A 22,474-nucleotide genomic window follows, 5' to 3' on the forward strand; every position below is an offset into this window, starting at 1 on the left:
GGGAGGGGTGGTGGCGCGCGCCGGCAATCCCAGGCAGCCCACAGGCCAGGGCAGGAGAATCACGGGAGCCGGACGCAGGGAGTCTGCAGCGAGCCGAGTGTACTCCAGCCTGGGCCACAGAGGGAAGAAAAGAAAAAGAAAGAAAGAAAGGGAAGGAAGGGAAGGAAGGAAGGAAGGAAGGCAGGCAGGCAGGCAGGCAGGCAGGCAGGCAGGCAGGCAGGCCGGCCGGCCATTTTCTATTTCTTATAAATAGGAAATCAGAATTGATGCAATAATTGCCAGTAATAATTTTTTAAAAATCAAAAAATGTTTTTACATTCTAGCCAATGCCTTTTGACTGCCTACTCATGGTGGCCCAAGGCCTGGTCTTTGTCAAAAAGGGTGGTTGGCAGGTACTTAATAGTGTTGGAGAGAAGCTAGCCCCAAATGGTGACATTCTCCCAGACATAGCAGAGGAAAGGGAAGGGAGCAGAAAAAGGGGACACCGTCCCATAGCACAATTCACTGCCACTGTGTGCCAGGTCTGAGGGCCACCTGAGGCCACTCCCGTATTACGCACCTTCTACGCTTGGGGAAACCCAGGCCTAGAGAAAGAAAGACTAGACACTAAGGAAATACAGTCATCCCCAACAATTGTGCCCTCAAGCTTTTAACGACAAACTCAAAAGCTGGGCCCCACCCTCAACACATGTAGGAGGAATCAAGTTCTGAGCCAGGTGAGGCAGAGGCCACCCCTGCCCCTGAGGGTGACATTAGCAGAAAGACACTAAGCTAAGTCTTTCTTACAGAAAGGTGCACATATTAGGTTGGCACAAAAGTAATTGCAGTTTTTGCCATTAAAAGCAATTGGAAAACCACGATTACTTTTGTGCCAACCTAATACAATGACACCAATACAGCAGAGATCTATCATTAAAGAGGCAAGGGAATCATTTTTCCTCCAGTGAAAATTCAACAATTCTTCCTGCCAAAACTAACAGCATTTGAAAGATAAAGGATTACATGGGGGTGGGGAAGGTAAGTGGGAAAGGAAAGAAGGAACAGGCAAGTGTGTGACTTTGAGCCCTGTTGTCACTTCTCCTAAAGAAGCACACAGGACCCGCAGCGACAGAAGACCTGTTAGGGCTACTAGAACAGTTCCTGCCTGGAGTAAGAGGTCTTCAAACTCCTTATCTGCTCATCTGATGTGGCTCTTGAAAAATACACTTACAGAAACAAATATTTTGCTTGATCCAAGCTTGGAGAACTGAATGGATTATTTGTGCTTGAAACACATCTTTTCCTGTTATTCTACAAAAGGGGGAAAGGTGGCACTTCTCGGAACTCTTGAAATACGGTCCCTTGAGTACCAGATGACGCTTCATTTAGAACCTTGACAAAATAGTGGAAGATAGCATTGAAGAGCTGATTGTCTGGAATCTAAGTAACTCCTGCACATGCACATTGATGTAATAAGCCATAACAATATATCTTGCTTTTCTGAATTCCTTCCAGCTCCCAGAAAGAGGCTAAGTCATACCAAGGAGATGACCAGGGTGAGGGACGGCCTAAAGGCTTGAGTAGGGTAGTACTCTCTCTTGCCCCAAAACACCCCACAAAGGTGGGTCTCCTCAAAAAATTTGATTGCAGTGAAAATTTAATTTGTGGCCTCTGTATCCCATGTTAATGCTAAATGTCTAACTCTGAAGGATTCTGGCTTATTGAATGGCAAGAAGAATGTCAACTGAATCTTTTTGGCATTTGTTTTTTCCAGAGATGTTAACACTGTCCTAACATCTCCCTACTCATTAATTTCTGGCCCTTTGAGAACTGCCAGTCAGTGGTTCTGGGGGTGGGGAATAAAAGCTCCTCTGCATCCCAGGTGCATTGCCCAACTTTATAACCCACCAGCAATCACTCCACTTCAGAGAGGACAGCAGAAAGGGCCTGGCTGCTCGCTCCTTCTAGAATGGGGCAGTGGCCACAGAACCACGGAAACAGGCAAACTAGGCCAGGGCTTGAATTTCCACAGAGAGGTCCATTTTGTTTCTTTCCTATCATTGCCCCTCCATCTCCTTAGAATTTCTGAACAATGAGGAAATCTGGGGCAAGCTCTTTTCTTGACAGGAAGAAAAGCGTCCCAAGATGATCTCGACTTTTCTCAACTCTCCATAAGGGAAGGTCCCAGAGGATAGGAACACTTCTCTCTCTACCAGATTCCAAGTCCAGCCCTTTCCTTTCGTGAGGAAGTTAAGGCCCAGAGTTGTTAAGTTGTTTCCCCAAGGTCACAGTGCAAGTTAGAGACACAGCTCAAACCACTTTCAGATGATCCCGAAGGTGGGTGGGGTCCAGATGGGAAAGGGTGGCAGCACCCACACAGCTAGCCCACCAGGAGCACGCAGGGGGCCCGTCCTCTCGGGCTGACAACAGCCACCCCTCTGTGTCCCTGGGCTCACTCTCTCCTAGGGGGACAGCTGGGTACAGCAGGAATGAGAAGCCTAGCAGTGGGGTACGGGAGGAAATTTGTTTTGATACTTTACCTCTTTGAACCTCAGTTTCCTCACCTGTGAAGTGGGAATGATTATGGTAACTACCCGCCCCACGACTGCTGTCAGGATCGAAAGAGAAAAAGCACTGTCACAGGCCAACAACTTTACCTCTCATTATTATGCACAAATGGGAATTTTTAGTTTGAGCACTGCTTAATGCAAGGATGAGAATTTTTAGTTTGAGCATGACTTGATGTGTTTCCTTATCATTCGTGTTATAAAAGGAAAGTTAGGCCGGGCACGGTGGCTCACGTTTTTAATCCCAGCACTTTGGGAGGCCGAGGTGGGCAGATCGCCTGAGGTCAGGAGTTTGAGATCAGCCTGGCCAATGTGGTGAAACCCTGTCTCTACTAAAAATACAAAAATTAGCTGGGTGTGGTGGCACATGCCTGTAGTATTGCTATTCGAGAGGCTCAGAAACGAGAATTGCTGGAACCCAGGAGGCGGAGGTTGCAGTGGGCTGAGACTGCACCACTGCAGTCCAGCCTGGGTGACAGAGTGAGACTCTTGTCTCAAAAAAAAAGAAAAAAAAAGGAAAATTAGAACAAAAGAACAAAAGGAAAAAACCTAACAAGAGCTAAATCAAGCTACAGACAGCCCAAAAGAGGCACGCCGAGCTGCTGGGGGCCCCTCTCAGGTGGCGAGCTGCTCAGGTTGGAGCCTAAAGAATGACCAGGAGTTTGCCTTGAACTGGACAGGGAGGGCCAGGACTTGCCAAACCAAGGTGGGACTGCAGGGAGTGGAGCAGAGCCAGGGAGGTCTGGGTGGGGGAGAGCCAGGGAGGGGGTGATGAGGTGGAGGATGGGGGAAGGGACAGGCAAGGCTTCGTTACAGGATCCCGGAGGGTGGATGCAGTGCAGGGGCCCAGGAGAGGCAGCTAGCGGGCCATGACATGATCTGGTTGTGTCCTGGCTGACTGGGGTGGTTCCATTCCCCTGGCTGCACCAAGTAGTCTCCATGCTTCCGGCCCTTTCCCCCAAACTGACCTGCTACTGCCATGCAGTCCATGTGAGGTAGATTTTACCACCAGCCCTGGGAGGCAGACAGCAGAGGTGATTCCACACAGCACACGGCAAAACTATACAACAGAAACCCCTCTGAACATCTCCCTTCTTTCCCCAAAGCTCCTTCTGGGCCAGGGGCCCTATTCTCTCTCCCCACTCTTTTTCCCACCATGGCCTTTAAAATCCTCTCTGTGACTCCGAACTATCAAGTGCTTTCAAGGAGGCCTTATCATTTACCAAAATAGTCAAAACAAACAAACAACAACAAAATCACCAGTCTCTCTGGGGAAGGACAGAGTGTCTTTGGAAGGAAGGAGGAAAGGATTCTGCTAAGATGACAAGACTGCCTTCGCATGGTAAGCCCTGAAGAAACGGTGACCATCAGCCAGGCATATGACGTGGAATGCTTCATTTCATCCTCATGACATTCCATGAAGTGGCTAATATTATTTCCATTTTATAGACGAGGAAGCTGAGGCTCAAAACAGACATGAAGCTTGCCTGAGGTCATGTGGAGAGTGGAAAGCCCAGCCCTGAATGCAGCCATGTGGCACTTACCTCCCTCCTCTCTGCCGTGTCCCATGATCCCTGCTGGTTAATGCTCTTTCCCTCCACCTTCCCAAGCTATGTATGTCATGTGATCTAGCGGTGTTCTTGACACAAACACAACAGTCCATACATTTTTGCTGAATTAATTTTTTAAAAAGTTAAGTAGTTTTGATCAAATTTCGGGCAGAAGATTAGACAAATCTCAAAATTAAGGGGAAACATACATAAAACAGAAGTCACCGTATGACAGCTGTGCAGAGAAGCCCAACCATCACCCACACACAAAACATGCTAGAAAGAAATACGACACTGTCAGCAGTTGGTTATCTTAAGGTGGTACAATCAAAGGCAAGTGAAAAAGCAACTTATTCTCATTTTTGTTTTCTATAACAATCATTGCATGGCCATCACTGTATTTAGGATGGCATTTAATTTGTGGCGAACATTAGATTTAGGTTTAAGCCTCCTGCCTGAAACAACCTGGTGGCTGATGGTTCTGAGTGGCTAAGGTCAATGTCACCGTGAAACAGGGGCATGCATGTGAAAGGTAAGACGGCTCCTGTGTGCAAGGACACACAAACACACACACACACTCATACACACACAGACACTCATGCACACACACATGCATACCCCATGGTTTTTGGTCACAGAAAGGCAGGTTTTGCTGCAAACCCAATAGCTTCTTTGCCAGTCATTTCCCTCTGACAGAAATAAACACTGTGGATAATACATTATCCTATTTGCTTCAACTCGTAAGTGCCTTGTGACAGACAAATTCCAAAGAAACCCTGCTGCCCTTCACGGGAGCACTAGCTCCTTCTGGCTTCCAGCAGACCACATGTTCCCTGCCCCGCCCACAGCCCTGCCTGAGGGGTCAAAGCCTGAGCTGCCCACCGAGTCCGAACAGGTGTCCCCACCGAGTCCGAACAGGTGTCCCCACCGAGTCCGAACAGGTGTCCCCACCGAGTCCGAACAGGTGTCCCCACCGAGTCCGAACAGGTGTCCCCACCGAGTCCGAACAGGTGTCCCCACCGAGTCCGAACAGGTGTCCCCACCGAGTCAGAACAGGTGTCCCCACCGAGTCCGAATAGGTGTCCCCACCGAGTCAGAACAGGTGTCCCCACCGAGTCAGAACAGGTGTCCCCAGTCCACAGGGGTGGAGGGCGGAACTCTCAACTCATTCAAAGAATCCAAAACAGAAGGGAAAGGTGTGGCCCCACAGTGTCAATAACTCTTACTAAGCTTCCCTCTCAGTTACTGATATCTGGATTCTTCCCCCTTAGCAGTAGCCCCCATTCAGGGTAGAGATGGAAAAGACCCAGACCAAAGATGCATAAGAATAATTAGACAGATCTGGATAAAGAGACCACAAGAACACCAGGTAAACAATGTTCGAACTTTTTGAAAACGTCTTTTGACCACGCAAGGTCTCCTTGGCTGCAGTCACACAAGTATTAACAGCTTTGGAAGACTATAGAACAAAGATTTCGAAAGCTAACCAGATGTTGGGCCGATTTCCAATGTACTTCCAATTCTGGTTATGTGTCAGCCAAGATCCAAACTGACGTTGTGCAAGTTCTCTGCATGGCAAAAGCTTCCCTTTAGCCTATTACCTTTCAACCTTTTCCATATCTCTCATCCATGTTCCATTAACTTCTCAGCAAAACAAAACACAAAACACAAAAAGCCCAAGACTCCTTCTTCCTAGGTAAACAATGACAAATGGAGTGGCAGGAGTAGAAGGCTGGTCACTGAACTGGGGAACCTTCAAGATACAAAAGCTGTAAAACTCACCCCCATCCCTCCACCTCTGGCCCAGGACTCAGCGGACTTGATGTAAGAGCGAAGCCTGCATTTTCTATTACAGAAACAAACCAGAATTCATTATGTGGCCCAATTGAATCACAACAAGCGCCTTCCGCCAACCATTCAACCCTTTCCACTGTGGGATATTCATTTCGGTGCAGCATCTAATCTATTATGATTTACTGGAAGGCCTGAGCTCACATTTGGTTTTTATTAACATGGATTTTATGTTAAAATTGTCTATGAGGAAAAAATCTATGAGAAAGGGACCAGGTCACTTGGGGGCCTGATTTGGGGGCTAAGGATCTGGAAAAGTGAGGCTGAAGGTCAAGGGCAGCCTGACCAGCTGCTGCATAACCAAAAACCAATCGCTCAACCAACCTCCACCAGCAAAGCCCCACCAAATGCAGACTCTGTGCTCACAGGCCAGGACTGAGCATAAACCAGGTGGCAGCTCCCCAGCGAGGCAGCTTCCCCAGGCACCTGGGCCTTGGAGCACCAGACTTGAACTTTTCAGTTTCTTCTCCAAACCTACTCCAAGGCCCATGCTCGTTAGTTCTGGAAATGGCACTGCTATTTGTCACGCAGGGAAAGGAGTCAGGAACCTAAGTCTTACCCAGGCTCCTCCCTTCATGCCCCCTCCTTTCAAATCAGCCAGAACCCCTCATCCCCTAGCCTAGTGACTCTCCTTGTCTCCTCATCCTAGTAAATGCACCCCCATCGTTGCTCAAGCCAAATCACAGGAGTCATCTGACTCATCCCTTTCACTCGACCCCTATATCTAACCCATCAGCACGTCCTGGCTCTAGTGCTGAAATAATCACAAGTCCTTCCAGTTTCCTCCACTCCCCAGCCAGCAGCCTAATCCAATCCACATTATCTCACCTGGACGACTGCAACAGCTTCTTAGCAAGTCTCTCGGGGTTCCCTCCTGCAACTCATCCCCACCCGCAGTCATCTACTTTCCGTCTGGTAGCCAACGTTTCTTTTAAAAACTTCCATCTGACCACATCACTGTCCTACTTAAAAATTCAGTAGGGGTTTCCCACTGCACTTGGAAAAAAAATGGCAATTCCTCTTCAGGGCCTTCAAGGCCCTTCATGACCTGGCCCCTGCCCACCTGGCCAGCCTCACCTTGGCCCACTTTCTGCTCCTTCCCACCCCGGGGCCTCTGTACATGCTGCTCCCTTCACCTGGAGCACTCTTGCCCCAGGTCTTTGCAGAGCTGGCTCCTTCTCACTCTCTGGGCTGTGGCTCTGCTGGTCCTTCCTCAGAGGAGCCCTCCCTGACCACCCTGACTAGCACCTAGTAACCCCTGCAGCACAACCACTGGGCTTCCTCATCACTCCACCCTGTTCATTTCCTTCTACCATTTGTCACAGTCACAATGAATCTTCTTGTTCACTTCAGCGAGACTCATCTGGGCTTGTCTGAGTGCCTATGACAGGGCCTTGCCCTAGCAAGTGCTCAGCAACTATCTGCTGAACGATAAGAAAGCCTCTCAGTTTCACCTCTCATCCCTCCCACCTGCTGGCTGAATTACTGCAAACCCATTCTGAGGGGTGCAGCTAACTAACTGACCAACTGCCCCCCCGCAGCCCCACACGGCTCATAGGAACACAGTTCAGTCGCTGTCTGTGCCACCCCCTGCAGACTGGCTCCAGATACCTGCCTCTCGGGACACCCTGCTGCCTCGGAATGCTGCCGCTCACCCTGGGGAACGGGCAGTGATCCGACGGATATGCCACAGGCTCTCATGCCCCTTCTTGCTCTGCCCTCTACCATAGCCCAGGTGTCCTCAGGAAACGGGTCCTCACTCCTGCGGGCAGAGTCCACACTCACAACCAGGCAAGTGACCCTCTATTGTGCTGACAGCCTCCTCGTAGGACTTTTCTGTCCAAGAATGACTGATGCTTTCTTGGGCAAGAGCCTGGGTTGGTCTGCCTGGAGTTTGTAGTCCGCATGTTGAGCACACTGCCTGGCACATGGCCGGTGCTCCACATGCATTTGCTGAATAACTAATTACCTGAGGAAATTCATCAGAAACTGCAAGCCTATTCCTCCTGATCACTTAAGCCTCCAAGAGGCCTCTCCGGATTGCTCAGGCGGATGTAGTACCCTCTACCCTCAGCCTGCCCCACCACATTACCTAGTTTTATTTTCACTGTTGCACTTCTCGCTACATGGGATTATTTTACTTGGTTACTAGGTTACTGTCTGTCTCCTCTAAGAGAATCCAGATTCCATGAAAGCATTTGTTTGGTTCACCACTGCATCCTTAATACTGATCCCAGTGCCTGGCATCTAACAGGGGCTTCCAAAATATTTGTTGGAAGAATGAATGAATCAATACATGAATAGCATTAGCAGAAAATGGAAGAAGGAATTCAATTTCCTTGAATATACAATTCTACTCTTCTAAGAAGAAATTCCCAAGAAAAAGAGGTAGGATGCCCAGGCAGGAACACGGGTGAGTGGACTCTCCAGCGCATAAGGTGGATGAAGGTGCACAGCAGCACACCCGGTAAGCCATGACGTCTCTGCTCCCTGCACAGGTCAGGGCTGCAGGGAGGAAGACCACGGAGAACGCCAGTCACCCAGAAGATGAGGAGCCTGCCAACTGTCCCATGGAGCCTGGCATCTACACCACACAGACAGCACCTTCTTTGCTGAAGCCCTGAGCTACAGGCTGCCAGGAAGAGATGGCCTTGGGGATGTGCCACATAGCTGAGCAGCAACCAGTCAGCAAACTCTGGCTGAGCACTGACTGAGTGCCAGGCGGTAGGCTGGGTACTGCAGGGAGCACATGGTTTCTGCCTTCCAAGGCCTAGCAGTCCAGAATGGGAGAGAAAAAATACAGAGAGAAGGAGGTATTAAAAAGTGCCACAGGAACATCATGGAGATTAAAAAACATCTGGTCTTCCCAAGATGTTGTTATGAAAATGAAAAGACATGCCATAGACTTGGGGGAAATCATTGCTAAATGCCTCTGATAAAGGACTTGCATTCAAAATACATAAAGAACTCTTGAGGCCAAGGCGGGTGTATCACTTGAGGTTAGGAGTTCGAGACCAGCCTGGCCAACATGGCAAAACCCCGTCTCTACTAAAAATACAAAAATCAGCCGGGCGTGGTGGCGCACACCTGTACTCCCAGCTACTCAGGAGGCTGAGGCAGGAGAATTGCTTGAACCTGGGAGGCGGAGGTTGTAGTGAGCCCAGATTGCGCCACTGCATTCCCGCCTGGGCAACAGAGTGAGACTCCGTCTTAAAAGAAACAAAACAAAAAAACCCAAAAGTCTCGAAACACAACAATTTTTTTACTCAACTCAATTTAAAAAATGGGCTAAGTATTCGAAAGACTCTTCACCAACGAAGACATGTATGGCAAAAGAAACACATGAAAAGATGTTCAATGTCATTAGGGAAATGCAAATTAAGATCATAAGATACCACTGCAAACCTATTAGAATGGTGAAAACTAAAAAGGTGACCACATCAAATGTTGGAAAGGAAGTAAAGGAACTAGAACTCTTGTACACTGGTGATGGGATATAAAATTATACAGGCATCTTGGAAAACAGTTTGGCAGTATCTTAAAATGAAAGCAAACATACACATATCTCCCATAATTATATGAGAAATATGATTCAGCCATTCCATTCCTAGGTATTTATCCAAGAGAAAAGAACGTATATGCTCATACAACTCTCTGTATGCGCATACATTGTATGGGGCCACACAAATGCTCACAGCAGCTTTGTTTGTAATAGTCCAAAACTGGAAACAACCCAAATTTCCATTAACAGATGAATGAATAAACTGTGGTATGTTCATACAATGGAATGTTACTCAGCAAGAAGAAATGAACTACAGATACACACATCATCATGATGGATCTCAAAATAATTATGTGGATTGAAAGAAGCCACATGAAGAGGAGTAAATGTTGCATGACTCTGTTTATACAAAATTTTAGAAAGTGCAAACTAATCTAGAATGACAGGAAGCAGATTGGTGTTACTTGGGGAGAGGGGTGTGGGAAGCAAGGGAGGGGCATGAGGAAATGTTTGGAATGCTGGATTATACACCGTCTTGATCATGGTGATGATTTCATGCGTATTTACATATGTCAAAACATCAAATTGTGCACATTAAATATGTGCAGTTTATTGCATATCAATTAGACTTCAATCAAACTTTTTCTTTAAAGGTGCTATGCTTCTGGCCAAGATGGACTGAATTTATCCTTCTGATTCAGGCAACTTAGAAAGCAAGACAATATATACAAAACAATGGTTATCAGACTCTGGATGAACTGGCAGCATAGGAGAGAGATCCCTGAGAGAGAGAAGCACAAAGGCGGTGGCCCAGTGATTGCTCCAGCTTGCTGTCCAGTGAGAGTATCCAGGCCTCAGCACAGGGACAGAAAACCCAAAGACTGTGGTTCTCTCAGAAAAGGCAGAGTCTGGAGTTCACGGAGATCAAAGGGTTAAAATTCATGGACAAGAGAAATGAAGAGAGAGCTGCAGAGAGAGAGCTCAGACATGTGCAGAGGGTTCCTTTAGAGCCTTGCTGTGTTCTGGTCTGTGTATGCACACGAAGAAAGGGAAAGACCTGCCAGCATGAAGCCTGTGGAACAATTCCTGGAGCTCACACAGGGCTGGCCAGTGTGGAGAGACCACCTCACCATGGGACACGGTAGAGTCTCAGAAGGGTAATGTCTCAGTAGTAGGGCGAAGTTAGTCCTAAACTAAAGGCTGTCTGGACCAGCTCTCACAGAGCTTAAAAGCAAGCCTCAAAAAAGGATCAAACCAACTCCAATTAACTTAACCATCAGCCCAAAAATATTTACAGGAAGAATCCAGCATCCAACTGTGTAAAGACCACAGTAACTGTCAACCAATCAAAAATGACCAGGCATGCAAAAAATGGGGGAAGGAATCCAAAAGCAGGAAAAAAATCAGTAAGAGAAACACAGCTAGAAATTATATACATGACAAAACACAAGAAATCAAAAGGGAAATTGTATAAAATTTTAAGCTGAATGAACCTCATATGTTAACATTTACTGGATGCAGGTAAAGCAGTGCTTACAGGGAAATTTATAGCATTAAAGTCATAGAGAAGAAAGGTTTAAAAATCAACGACTGGAAAGGGAATAGCCTGAGGGATATTTTTCCGATAATGAAACTGTCCTATCTCCTGATTATGTGGTGTTCACACCTATCCATACATGTCCCAAAATTCACAGAATTAAATACAAAAATGAGTTAATTTTATGGTATGTTAGTTTAAAAAAAAAGCTGATTTGCTTAAAAAAATCAATGATCAAAGCTTCCTACGATGATTAAAATCAATAATTAAAGTTTCTTCTTTTTTTTTTTCACAGCAGAGACAAGTGAACATTTATTTTTATGCCTTTCTTCCTATGTGTATTTCAAGTCTTTTTCAAAACAAGGCTCCAGGACTCTCCATAATCTTCAATTATGTCCTTGGGCTTGGTCGACTGCTGCAGGAGGCTTAGGGAGCCTTGTACAAATGCTAGAGTGACTCATTTACCAACATTAAACCCTAGGATACATGCAGCAAAGCAGGACTCCTTCCTCCATGGAATGTCCCGATTTTGACGACGCAGCACCCAATGTAGAAAACGCTGGAATTTTTCCATGGAACTAGACTGTGATGAGAGGTGCATGACATGAACATAAGCTACTGTCTTTTCTTTTCTTTTTTTTGAGACGGAGTTTCACTCGTTGCCCAGGCTGGAGTGCAATGGCGTGATCTCGGCTCACTGCAACTTCCGCCTCCCAGGTTTGAGCGATTCTCCTGCCTCAGCCTCCTGAGTAGCTGGGATTACAGCCACGTGCCACCATGCCCAATTAATTTTTGTATTTTTAGTAGAGACGGCATTTCTCCATGTTGGTCAGGCTGGTCTCGAACTCCCAACCTCAGGTGATCCGCCCACCTCAGCCTCCCAAAGTGTTGGGATTATGGGTGTGAGCCACCACGCCCGGCCAGCTACTGTCTTTTCTTTGACCCTTCCTTTCCAGTTTTTGAAGATAGAGCACGAAATAATCTTCTCTGAAGATACTTGATAAAAATTCCCAAAACAACAAAACACGTGCTTCCACTTCGTTGATAAAAAATTTATCAAAGTTTGGCACCTGGGTCTAGTTCAGCTGGTGGATGAGCTGATTGATGCGTTCACCCCGATAGCCAGGTGTGCCCATCTCCTTGAGGAAGCCCACTCTATTTTTGGTAGCATGACGAGCCACTGAGAGGTGGAAAGGGCACAAGAACCATGAGATCTCCTGGAAATGCTTCCCTGAGAAGGCAATTTCATGAATGAGGTCTTCCAAGCAAATGACGCCAAACTTCCCCAGGTGCTCCTCAATCACTGTGTTGTCTGTCAGAGGGATGGTCTTATTCTTGACCTTGGCTTGTCCATGTTTCAAAATGAGTTCTCGGACAGACTTCAGATTTGGAAATCCGCAGGGCACGTAAGGTTCCACTATATGCAGCATTTTTAGATTCTGGGGGGTGACATTTACAAAGACATCACCAAAAATTTTCTTTAGGCAAAGTCTTGCAATGGTTCTCTGCACCGGTAAACTCACACCATCAATCCTTTCGATGCATAAAACAAAGGCCAAGGAATGTTTATCTGGCAATTCCAAGGCATGAGGTTTCACTTCTAGTCGTCTGAGACGCACCTTGTCACGTTTCTGCCGCCAGGAATCATGTAGGAATGATTCCAGTCGCTTAAACCTGAGCCCTTTTCCTTCCTTCTGCTCCTTCTTTGCCAAAAGTGCCTGCTTTGCCTGGGTGGCTTCAAGGGCTTGATAAGCCTTCCTCTTTTTCAGGAGATTTTCTGGAACCAAAGGGATTTTTCCTTGCTCTTGCTCCGCCATCTTTCTAGTGGTGCAGCTACTGATCATGCAACCCCACCACATAGAGAAGACAGCACGTGCTCTGTTTACTTGACCATAGAGACGTCTGTTCTAGCTCACGCTGGAGGACCCAGTCAGTGTTCACTTAGCCGCAGTGAGCCATTGAGGTCCCGCTAACCCTGATTCCTGCCAAAAGTTGCACAGCTTCCAGGGTTTTTAGAGCCTATGTCATTTTCAAAACCCAGCCCTTTTCTTGTAAGTTACAGTTTCATCACAAGCCGCTTGGCTGTGGAAAATAAGGTGCTTCCCACAATGCCTAAAGCTTCTTTATAAGAAGTTATAAAACAAAAAGTAAATTAAATTGGAAGCAGCAGAAGGTAAAAAAACAAACAAACAAACAACAGAAATCAATAAAATCAAGAACAGCAGAACAATAGAGGGTAGCAATAAAATTAATAATCCTCTAGCCAAAATGATTAGGAAAAAAAATGAACACCTAAATTATCAATACCATGAATCAGAGAAGGAACATCACTACAGATCCTACAGACATTAAAAAGATAATAAAAGAATATCATAAAGTTTATGCCAATAAATTTGACAGTTCAGATGAAATGACAAATTCCTTGAAAGACACAGGTTACCAAAGCTCACTCAAGAAGAAATACATAACCTTGAAAAGCCCTATACCTACTGAAGAAATTGAGTGGTTAAAAACCTTCCATCAAAGACAACTCCATATTCAGATGGCTTCACTGGTTGAAGGAACATTTAAGGAAGAAATCATACTACAAAAATTCCTCCAGAAAATAAAGGAGGAGAGAATATTTCTCAATTCATTCTATAAGGGGAGCATAACCCTGATAGCAAAACCAGACAAGAGAATTACAAGAAGACTACAGACCAGTATCAGTCATGAACATAGATGCAAAAATCCTTAATATCTATGATTTGCTCACACACTGATAAAGAACGGCAGTTCTCTACGGATGTGAACCCATGTGCTGAAATATGATGACATGAGCAGAGCAAGGTAGAAAGCACAATATGGGTATCTCCATTTACAGCTAAGTGGGCAATCATACAAATAAAACCATATATACTCCTACTTGGGTTTGTTTGGCTATCTTTAAAAAGACACAAGAGAAACCAGTAGCAGGAACTGCCTTTGAAGAGGAGAGCTGGGGTCAAAGGTGGCAGACTTTTTTCACTATATACTCTTCTGCCACCAATCAACTTATCATGATTAATGATTTAAGAACACATAAACTGAGTTATATCATGTATGTTCTAATGCCTCTAGCCATAGGCTGTCTTAGTAAAACCCAATTCTATCTACTCCCCAATAAGCTTATAAAAAACCTACTAAAACATCACTTGATTTTTTACTATGCCAAGCCCAGCTTTTGGCAGGGGTTAGAAGGAATATTCCTGAATTCTTCTTTGAAGAGATTCTGATGTGGAGGTTTCAGAACGTGCCCATGTCAAGCCAGGCAGGGCAAACAACAGTAACTATTCCCAGGGGTCGGCAGCAAGGTGGTGAATGAATGCATCCTAACAAAACCTGTCAACACCACGAGAGTTGGATACTGGCCAAGCAGCCTTAACAGGGGAAGCCAGAGAACCACACCTTTCTTCAGAAAGGAAACCTATGCTTCCACAAAGTCCACCCAGGGTCTATTTCAGCTCTGAACGCAGAATAAGAACACCAAGTGTTATAAATAGCAAAACCAAGATTACAGTTTGAGTGATTTCAGTTCTGATGTTAGGAAAGAGGTCGGATGCTAAGTCACTTGTAAATCAAGGGGTCAAAAGAAAACCACAGGGTGAATATAGTCATCCTGGGTTAGGCAGTCAAGTCACCTTCCTCCATATTGCCTGAGTAACCAATTCCTGTGGCTTCACTTGGTAGAAAAACACCTGAGAAATTCTAATGAAGCTAAAGAGGAGCGAGAGTCAAAACCACAAAGGACCACCAAAACCAGAAAGGAAATTCTGTACAGAAAGCACCTTTCTTTGTCCTCCGTGCAGCAGAGGGGAAGGATGCTATGCGTATGCAGGGCCCAGAGAAGTCAGGCAAGGCAAGGGTGCTTACCTTTATTATGAGACATGGCATAGAGGAGGCAGAGCACGAACAGGGCATGGTAATCATCATCCGGGCTGTCCAGCGCGTGGTACACCATATCCAGGAATGGTCTGGAAAAGAGGAGGGGCATGTATGAGCCTCATGGTGCACATGGGTGAACACCTCCCCTCTCTAACCTGCACATGGGGTGCTAGCTGCCCTTGACACAGCTCTTTAGGCCACAACTGTGTGCCTGGTCCAGCACCAGGCACTGAGGACACAGACAAATGAGAGACAGGCTCTGCCTGGGAAAGTTGCTACCAAGAGGGGAACCTGACCAAGGAACAGACTTAGTCACACAACAATCCTTCACCAGGTATTCCAGACACAGGGAATCAATTATACAAACTCCCCACACCAAAGCTCCCGTGTCAGCTGGTAGAGACAGAACAAATAGACATCAATGCCAAGTGATGAGTGTCACCAGCCAATGAAGAAAACAGGACAGTGTGATGTCACACAAGGCACAAACAACAATCCAAACAAGTTCAAGAACATGAGCCCTAGTGCCAGACTGCCTGGGTTCAAATTGTGATTCTGCCTCTTCTTAGCTTTTTCTTCAGCAAACCCTTGGGCGAGTCTCATAAAACCTCTCTATTTCCCCATCTGTGTGGGGTGGATTCCAACCTTGCGGGATTATTGTGAGGATTCAAGTATAACGAAGACTGAAAAGCATTTAGCACAGGGCCAGGCACTGTGGATGGTGCCAATGCATGGGAGCTGCTATTTGATTTCCATTTTTAATATACCAAGGGCACTACTTCATGATTTCACTTTGGCAGGGTCCTGACCCAGCAATTTCTCAGGCCGACTTTCTCTGACTGTGAAGAATTGATAGTGAGGTCTTTCACCTCTGATGCTTTGTGGGTGAGATCTGTAGAGAGGCTGCAAATATCGGAAACGGCACATCCCAAATGCTGTCTTTCCATGTGAAGGGCCTCACAGAAAAATACTCTTCAACACCAGGAGAATAGAATATGCACAGGTCTGGCCCACAGGCCAGAGGCTCTGATCCTCAGACTGTCTGTGGCTGCCCCCTCTGAATGCCAGGCTGAGGCCAAGAGAACAGAGCACCTTCATGAGTGACCAAGGGCACATTTAATTTCTGGAAGGACACCCAAGCTCCAATGAACATTGAATGCCTATGGGGAGTTAAAGGGGACTGTGGAGAAACAGGCAGTGTTCACTATATAACCTTTGACACACTTTTGAATTTTTGACTCTATATATGTATCTCTGATACAAAATATTTCATTGAGAAATGCAAAAAAAAAAAAAAAGGAAAAATGTCCTTGTCATAACATTTCAAACACACACGTGACACACAAAAACTAAAAAAAAAAAAGAAAATCTTAAAGGGGACATTTATGTTCTGTCCTCATTTCTCCACAGCCCCAGATGGGGCACCACCTTTCAGATGTGTTAATAGTTTTGCCATGTGTAGATTTGAGTTCTGAAAGCCTCCAGCAAGAACACTTGCAAACTTAGGGGTAGGATAACATTTTCTTGTAAACCAGCTGCTTGAAATTTGGATTATATTTCCATTTGGGAATAATATGAATAACCAAATGCCAATAGCTGGGTGGGTACCATCTTTTATGAGATGAAGTATTATAAAACCATTAAGCGTTTTGTTTACACAGGGTAGAATAAGGTGAAAAGTTTGCTTGGGAGTTGATATTAGATGGAAAAAAAAGAGGAATACAAAATTATAGACACAATACAGTCCAAGCTTCTGGGAGAAGGGAGGGTGAAATTCCCAGAAAGTTCACATGGGAAGAAAAAAAAAAAACCAGTAAAAAATAACCCAAATGGTAGTCCCACTGACTTTGAATGCTAGCAATGAAGACTTTTTTCCCCCCTTTACGCTTTTCAAGATTTTGCATACTTTCATAATTTTAAACTTTTTTTTTTTTTAAGAAAAGAAACAATGTTTTGAAAGCTTTAAGTTTCTTAGGCATATATATATATATATATATATTTTTTTTTTTTTTTTTTTTTTTTTTTTTTTTTTTTGAGATAGAATCTCGCTCTGTTGCCCAGGCTGGAGTGCAGTGGCGTGATCTCGGCTCACTGCAAGCTCTGCCTCCCGGGTTCACACCATTCTCCTGCCTCAGCTTCCTGAGTAGCTGGGACCACAGGCACCCACCACCACACCCAGCTAATTTTTAGTAGAGACGGGGTTTCACCCTGTTAGCCAGGATGGTCTCGATCTCCTGACCTTGTGATCTGCCCACCTTGGTCTCCCAAAGTGCCGGGATTACAGGCGTGAGCCACCGCACCCGGCCTCTTAGGCCTATATTTAACCCCCAGTGTAGATAGAGCCCATAATACATAGGGAATATAAAAAGTCTGTTTTTTAGCATGCTGTTTCTTGGGGCAAGTGGACCAATGCCAAGATCCAATGCACGGCCTAGAGAACAAATGGCCACCTTCCCTCCCACTCCCTGCCTCCCCGCCTCCCTGCCAGGAAGTAGGGGGACAGAGGGCAGTGGCAGTTTCTTACAAGCTGCAACTCGATACCTTGACAAAGGAGAAAGCCGCTCTCCACCTGGGCCAGTCTCTACCCTGGCATTCAGTCTCAGAGTCTAGCAGAGATCTGGCCCGGAGGTTCCCAGGTCTGCATGCGGCCTAACTCAAGGCAACTGAATCAGCTTCCATTAGAAGCCATTGTGCTTCAAGATGCCCAAAGTTAAGAAACAATCTCAATCAACTCTAAGAAAACCCTTCTCTCCACCAAAATTCAGAAAAAAAGAAGTCATCAACCCCAATATTCAAACATAACATTTTGGTCTGTTTTTTTAACCCTTTTTTTGGTGGCAGGAGGAATACGTGGGTGTTTTTCTTCCATTAGCAAAGCTACAGTATTACCATACTACGAAAAGTATGTTCTGTTTCCATTTATCAAATCCTAAGGAACTGAACACATCATGACAGTATTCACCTAAAAGCAGCAGCTGATATTCTTTGAGAGAGAGTCTCATTCTGTTGCCCAGGCTAGAGTGCAGTGGTGCAATCATAGTGCATTGCAGCCTTGACCTCTCTGGCTCAAGCAATCTCCCACCTCAGCCTCTCAAGTAGCCGGGACTACAGGCAACCTGCTACCATGCCCGGCTAATTTTTTAATTTTTTTGCAAAGATGGGGTCTCACTATGTGACTAGACCAGTCACAAACTCCTGGGTTCCAGTGATCCTCCCGCCTTGGCCTCCCAAAGTGCTGGGATTTCAGGTGTGAACAACCATGCCTGGCGTGATCTTCTATTAAGCAGATACCTCTTCCTTTGCTTAAGCACCACCCCACTACTGGTTATTTGGGGCTCTTCTAATTATTTAGAGTCTAAAGAACGCGGTGCCAAGGTTGTCCCCAACCTTCTGTGTTTAGAATTACTTCCTTATTTTTCAGAGCTTTGGGAGTTACATTTTTTGCTGTGAAGTAAAATCTAAAAGGTCTTTGGACTCCACTGTTTTTTTATTTAGCAAAAAATACAATGGCTCCCTTGCACATCTGATAAAAATTAATCCCGTCTATTAAGTCCTTGAAACATTTGCCAAACAAAGAGACAAATAAGATGTGGAGGAAAAAAATTAGTGGACTTCACATCTTCACTTGAAGTTGGATTACTAAAGAGGATGGGGGGGCCATGTGTATTTCCACCACCCCTCCCTAGGGGCTGAGGAAGTGAATGCCTCGCAGGCTGACAGAGAAATCCTGGTGTGGTGCATTTATGAACAGGAAGGTAGTGCTAATCAAGAGGCTGTTGCAGGGGTCTGTGCGGTGGGGCTGCAAGATAAGGAAATAACTCTGAAATGAAGAAGCCCTGCTACCACCTCCCAGCATACACTGGGAGTAGCCTTCCCTCCAATCCCATCGTGGAGGGGCTGGTGCTATGGCAAGGTTCCAGGAAATGTGGGGTCACCCAGGTTTAAGAAGACGTAGCTACAGATGGCCATTGATGAAATGAACCATCAGGCAAAAAGTCAAAGGTGGATGGCAGCACCAACTGATGTGGCCGAGTCAAGAGGGCAGGCCCTATAGATGGGGTATGTGTATGTGTGTGCGGGACAGGGAATGAACCAGGCAGGGAGATCCAAGCCCAGCTACTGAGGGGATCCTTCCTCGGAGCAGCAGAGCATTTCTAGGAGCAGCCAGTGTGAAGCAACCCATGTCCTTTAGACAGAGCCAAGCTCCAAAGTGCCAGGAGCGGGGCAGGGAGAGTTGTGCTATCCTGGCGAATCTCTTTGCAATTGAGTGAGCATTACAGTGTTGAGTGATGGCTCTGTCTCCATGCCTCTGGGTGGCCAGAGCTGGAGAAGCAGGGAAAGAAAGGGGGGCAGCACGGTCGGGCTGAGGGACAGAAGAGGCTCTGGCCCTAGGGCTCAACCTCCCCACTGAGCCCTCTCCTTTTCCCCGAGACAGCACTCAGCATGGGCTTCTCAGCAGCTACCTGCTCCATTGCGTGCTTTCGGAGCAGGTGGCGGCAGCGCTCTTCTCCTCGTCCGTGGTGTTCTGCTCCTGCACGGAGGTGCTGGCAGCCAGCTCTGAGAGCTTGCTACGCTCCATGATCACCATCTCGATCTCTGGAAGCCAAAATGGAGACTGGGATGAGTCCAGACAGCTTTTCAGCCCTAGATGTATACACATGCTCATGTTGGAGAATAAATATGCATAAATGACTGCAAACACGTCAAGCACATGTCCGTCAGCAGTGACCTGAACACCAGCGACACACTGGGATGGAAATAAGACAGAGGCAGGAGCCTCTCTTTCCATTCATCATGGCAACACCAAGAAATGTGTTTCTGTTTTTGACAACAAAACACAAATTGCAATCATCTATTCTATTTCAAGAGTTTAAAATGGTCTTTTTTACTTTATTGATACCACATTTCCTTCCCAAGGGATTTGAGGCAGCTGAGAAGATATGATACATGGTTGATAAACATAATCAACCTCACTGACAATATTCTAAAGCTCCTTACTTTTTTTTTTTTTTTTTTTTTTTTTTTGAGATGGAGTCTCGCTCTTGTCACACAGGCTGGAGGGCAGTGGCGCGATCTCAGCTCACTGCTACCTCCGCCTCCAGGGTTCAAGTGATTCTCCTGTCTCAGCCTCCTGAGTAGCTGGGATTACACGCACCCGCCACCACACCCAGCTAATTTTTGTTATTTTTAGTAGAGACAGGGTTTCGCCATGTTGGCCAGGCTGCTCTCGAAGTCCTCACCTCAGGTGATCCGCCCACCTCGGCCTCCCAAAGTGTTGGGATTACAGGCGTGAGCCACCATGCCTGGCCTAAAGCTGCTTACATTTTTAATAGAAAGCTCTGATGTGACTGAAGCCTTTTGTTTTCCTTTCCTACTTCCAACTTCCAGAAGGCAGACAGAGATTAGGAACCTCATTTTTTCTCCCCATTAAACAAGGGTAACCTGTAGCAATCAACTTAAGCATGGTGTGCATTTTTATTTTTCAGAGAAAGTTATGAACCACCAAAGTAAACATTTTGAATTAAAGATGGACGAGGGTTGGGCTTTATGGTGTCCCCATCACAGAGTTCTTGGCTGTGTGGGTGTGGACTTTCAAACAGCCCTCAGAAATCAGAGTTCACATCTTTTTCCCCACCTTCGGGAGATATACAGGGGGTTAAAAGAGATGACAAAATGTGAACCTGCACTTTTCCAGAGGGATGTGAACACGTACCTTGGGCTCAGACACAGCCCCTGCCATGGTCTCCCTCCCCCCTGGCTCATGCAGGGACCTCTGCCACCTCTTCTGCCACCCTAATGTATTCCCCACACAAACCCAAGTGATTTTAAAGAAATTAGCTCATGTCACTCCTCTGTTCAAAACTCCCAGTGCCTATCCATCACTCTGAAGATGAAATCCAAACACACGGCCTGGCCCCGGTCCACCTCTGACCTTACCTCCTGGCCGTCCCTGCCTGGCTGGCTCACGCTGCTCCAGCTGTGCTGGGCTTCTCACTATCTCTTGAACGTCCCAAGCTTGTCTCTCCTTTTTTTTTTTTTTTTTGAGATGGAATCTTGCTCTGTCGCCCAGGCTGGAGTGCAGTAGCATGATCTCGGCTCACTGCAAGCTCTGCCTCCCGGGTTCACACCATTCTCCTGTCTCAGCCTCCTGAGTAGCTGGGACTACAGGCACCCGCCACCACGCCCAGCTAATCTTTTGTATTTTTATTACAGACAGGGTTTCACCGTGTTAGCCAGGATGGTCTCCATCTCCTGACCTCATGATCCGCCCGTCTCAGCCTCCCAAAGTGCTAGGATTACAGGCGTGAGCTATCGCGCCTGGCCCAAGCTTATTTCTATGCAAGGATCTTTACACAGTAATTTCCTCTGCCTGGAAGGCTCTCACCTCAGGTCTCTCCTAGCCAGGTGTGACTGGGGTGCATCATTCAAGGCTCAGCTCACATGTCGCCTCCACGGAGACATCTTCCTGGACGCCCTCTTCACCTTTTTTTTTTTTTTTTTTTGAGACAGGGTCTTGCTCTGTCACCCAGGCTAGAGTGCAGTGGTGTGATCATGGCTCACTGTAGCCTTGACCACCTGGGCTCCTGAGTAGCTAGGAACACAGGTATGTGCCACCACACCCTGCTAATTTTTAAATTTTTGTAGAGATGGGGTCTCACTGTGTTGCCCAGGCTGGTCTCAAACTTCTGAGCTCAAATGATCCTCCCACCTTGGCCTCCCAAAGTGCTGGGATTACAGGCGTGAGCCACCACAACGGCCTTCATCTGCCTTTTTTTTTTTTTTATACCTCTTTAAAAATTATTATTAACTAAACTAAACTCTACACTTTGGGCAGATTTCATTAGTTTTTCCCAATGTCTTTTTTGTGTTCCAGGATCCCTTTTACATTGATTCCTCATTCTTAGGTTCGTCTGGATGTGATGTTTCTCAGACTGTCCTTGCTTGTGATGACCTGGACATTTTGAGGAGTACTGGTCAGGCATTCTCGAGAGTCCCTCAATCTGGGTTTGTCCAGTGTCTTTCTGCTATTTAGACTGGGGTTACAGGTTTTGAGGAGGGGGACCACAGAGGGGAAGTACCCTTCTTATCACATCCTATCAGGGCACATACTATCAACATGACTTATAACTGTTGATGTTAATCTCCAAAACTTGGCCACGCTAACGTTCATCAGCTTTCGCCACTGTGAAGTCACTTTTCCTCCTCCTTCCATACCATACTGTGGAAGAAAGTCAGTAAACACAGGCCACACTTAGAGAATGCGGCATTAGGTTCTGAAACCTCTTTGCATATCTCCATAAATTATTTGGCATTCTTCTGTAGAGGAGATTTGTCCTTCCTCCCCCTTATCTTGATTTTACTTAATAATAATAGCATTTATTGCGACTTGGCTCTTTTATTCTCTATTGTTTTGCTTCTTTACTGTCTGCCTTCCTCCACTAGAACAGGGGTTTTGTAGCTGTCTTATGTGTCTTGTTCTCCACTGTCTAATCCAGTGTCTGGCACAGAGCAGGCACACAATAAGTGATAAATGAATGAATGGTCTAACCCAACACGAGATGTTTTGGCAGCAGGCCCGGGTGGC

General features: G+C 46.2%; 2 protein-coding genes across 7 annotated transcripts in view; both read right to left on the reverse strand.

Annotated features, from left to right (window-relative positions):
• The window catches only part of CLEC16A (C-type lectin domain containing 16A), a 239,460-nt gene that overhangs the window by 144,334 nt on the left and 72,652 nt on the right, over positions 1-22,474 (reverse strand). For all 6 annotated transcript variants that reach the window (XM_030798973.1, XM_030798971.1, XM_030798974.1 and 3 more), the window contains 2 exons: positions 19,353-19,485; positions 14,878-14,978 (listed from right to left, as the gene is read on the reverse strand). In XM_030798973.1, coding sequence (XP_030654833.1) covers positions 14,878-14,978; positions 19,353-19,485 — 234 coding nt within the window. The remainder of the gene's footprint in view (positions 1-14,877; positions 14,979-19,352; positions 19,486-22,474) is intronic.
• LOC105737866 (60S ribosomal protein L7-like 1) lies at positions 11,871-12,830 on the reverse strand. Its single transcript, XM_030798977.1, has one exon. The coding sequence runs from the start codon at positions 12,828-12,830 to the stop codon at positions 12,063-12,065; it is 768 nt and encodes a 255-aa protein (XP_030654837.1). The 3' UTR covers positions 11,871-12,062.

Source organism: Nomascus leucogenys, chromosome 18, assembly GCF_006542625.1.
Source record: "Nomascus leucogenys isolate Asia chromosome 18, Asia_NLE_v1, whole genome shotgun sequence".
NCBI lineage: Eukaryota > Metazoa > Chordata > Mammalia > Primates > Hylobatidae > Nomascus > Nomascus leucogenys.

Excerpts from the sequence above, each read along its gene's own strand:
- LOC105737866 (XM_030798977.1), bottom strand. The coding sequence starts at position 12,830 with ATGATCAGTAGCTGCACCACTAGAAAGATGGCGGAGCAAGAGCAAGGA.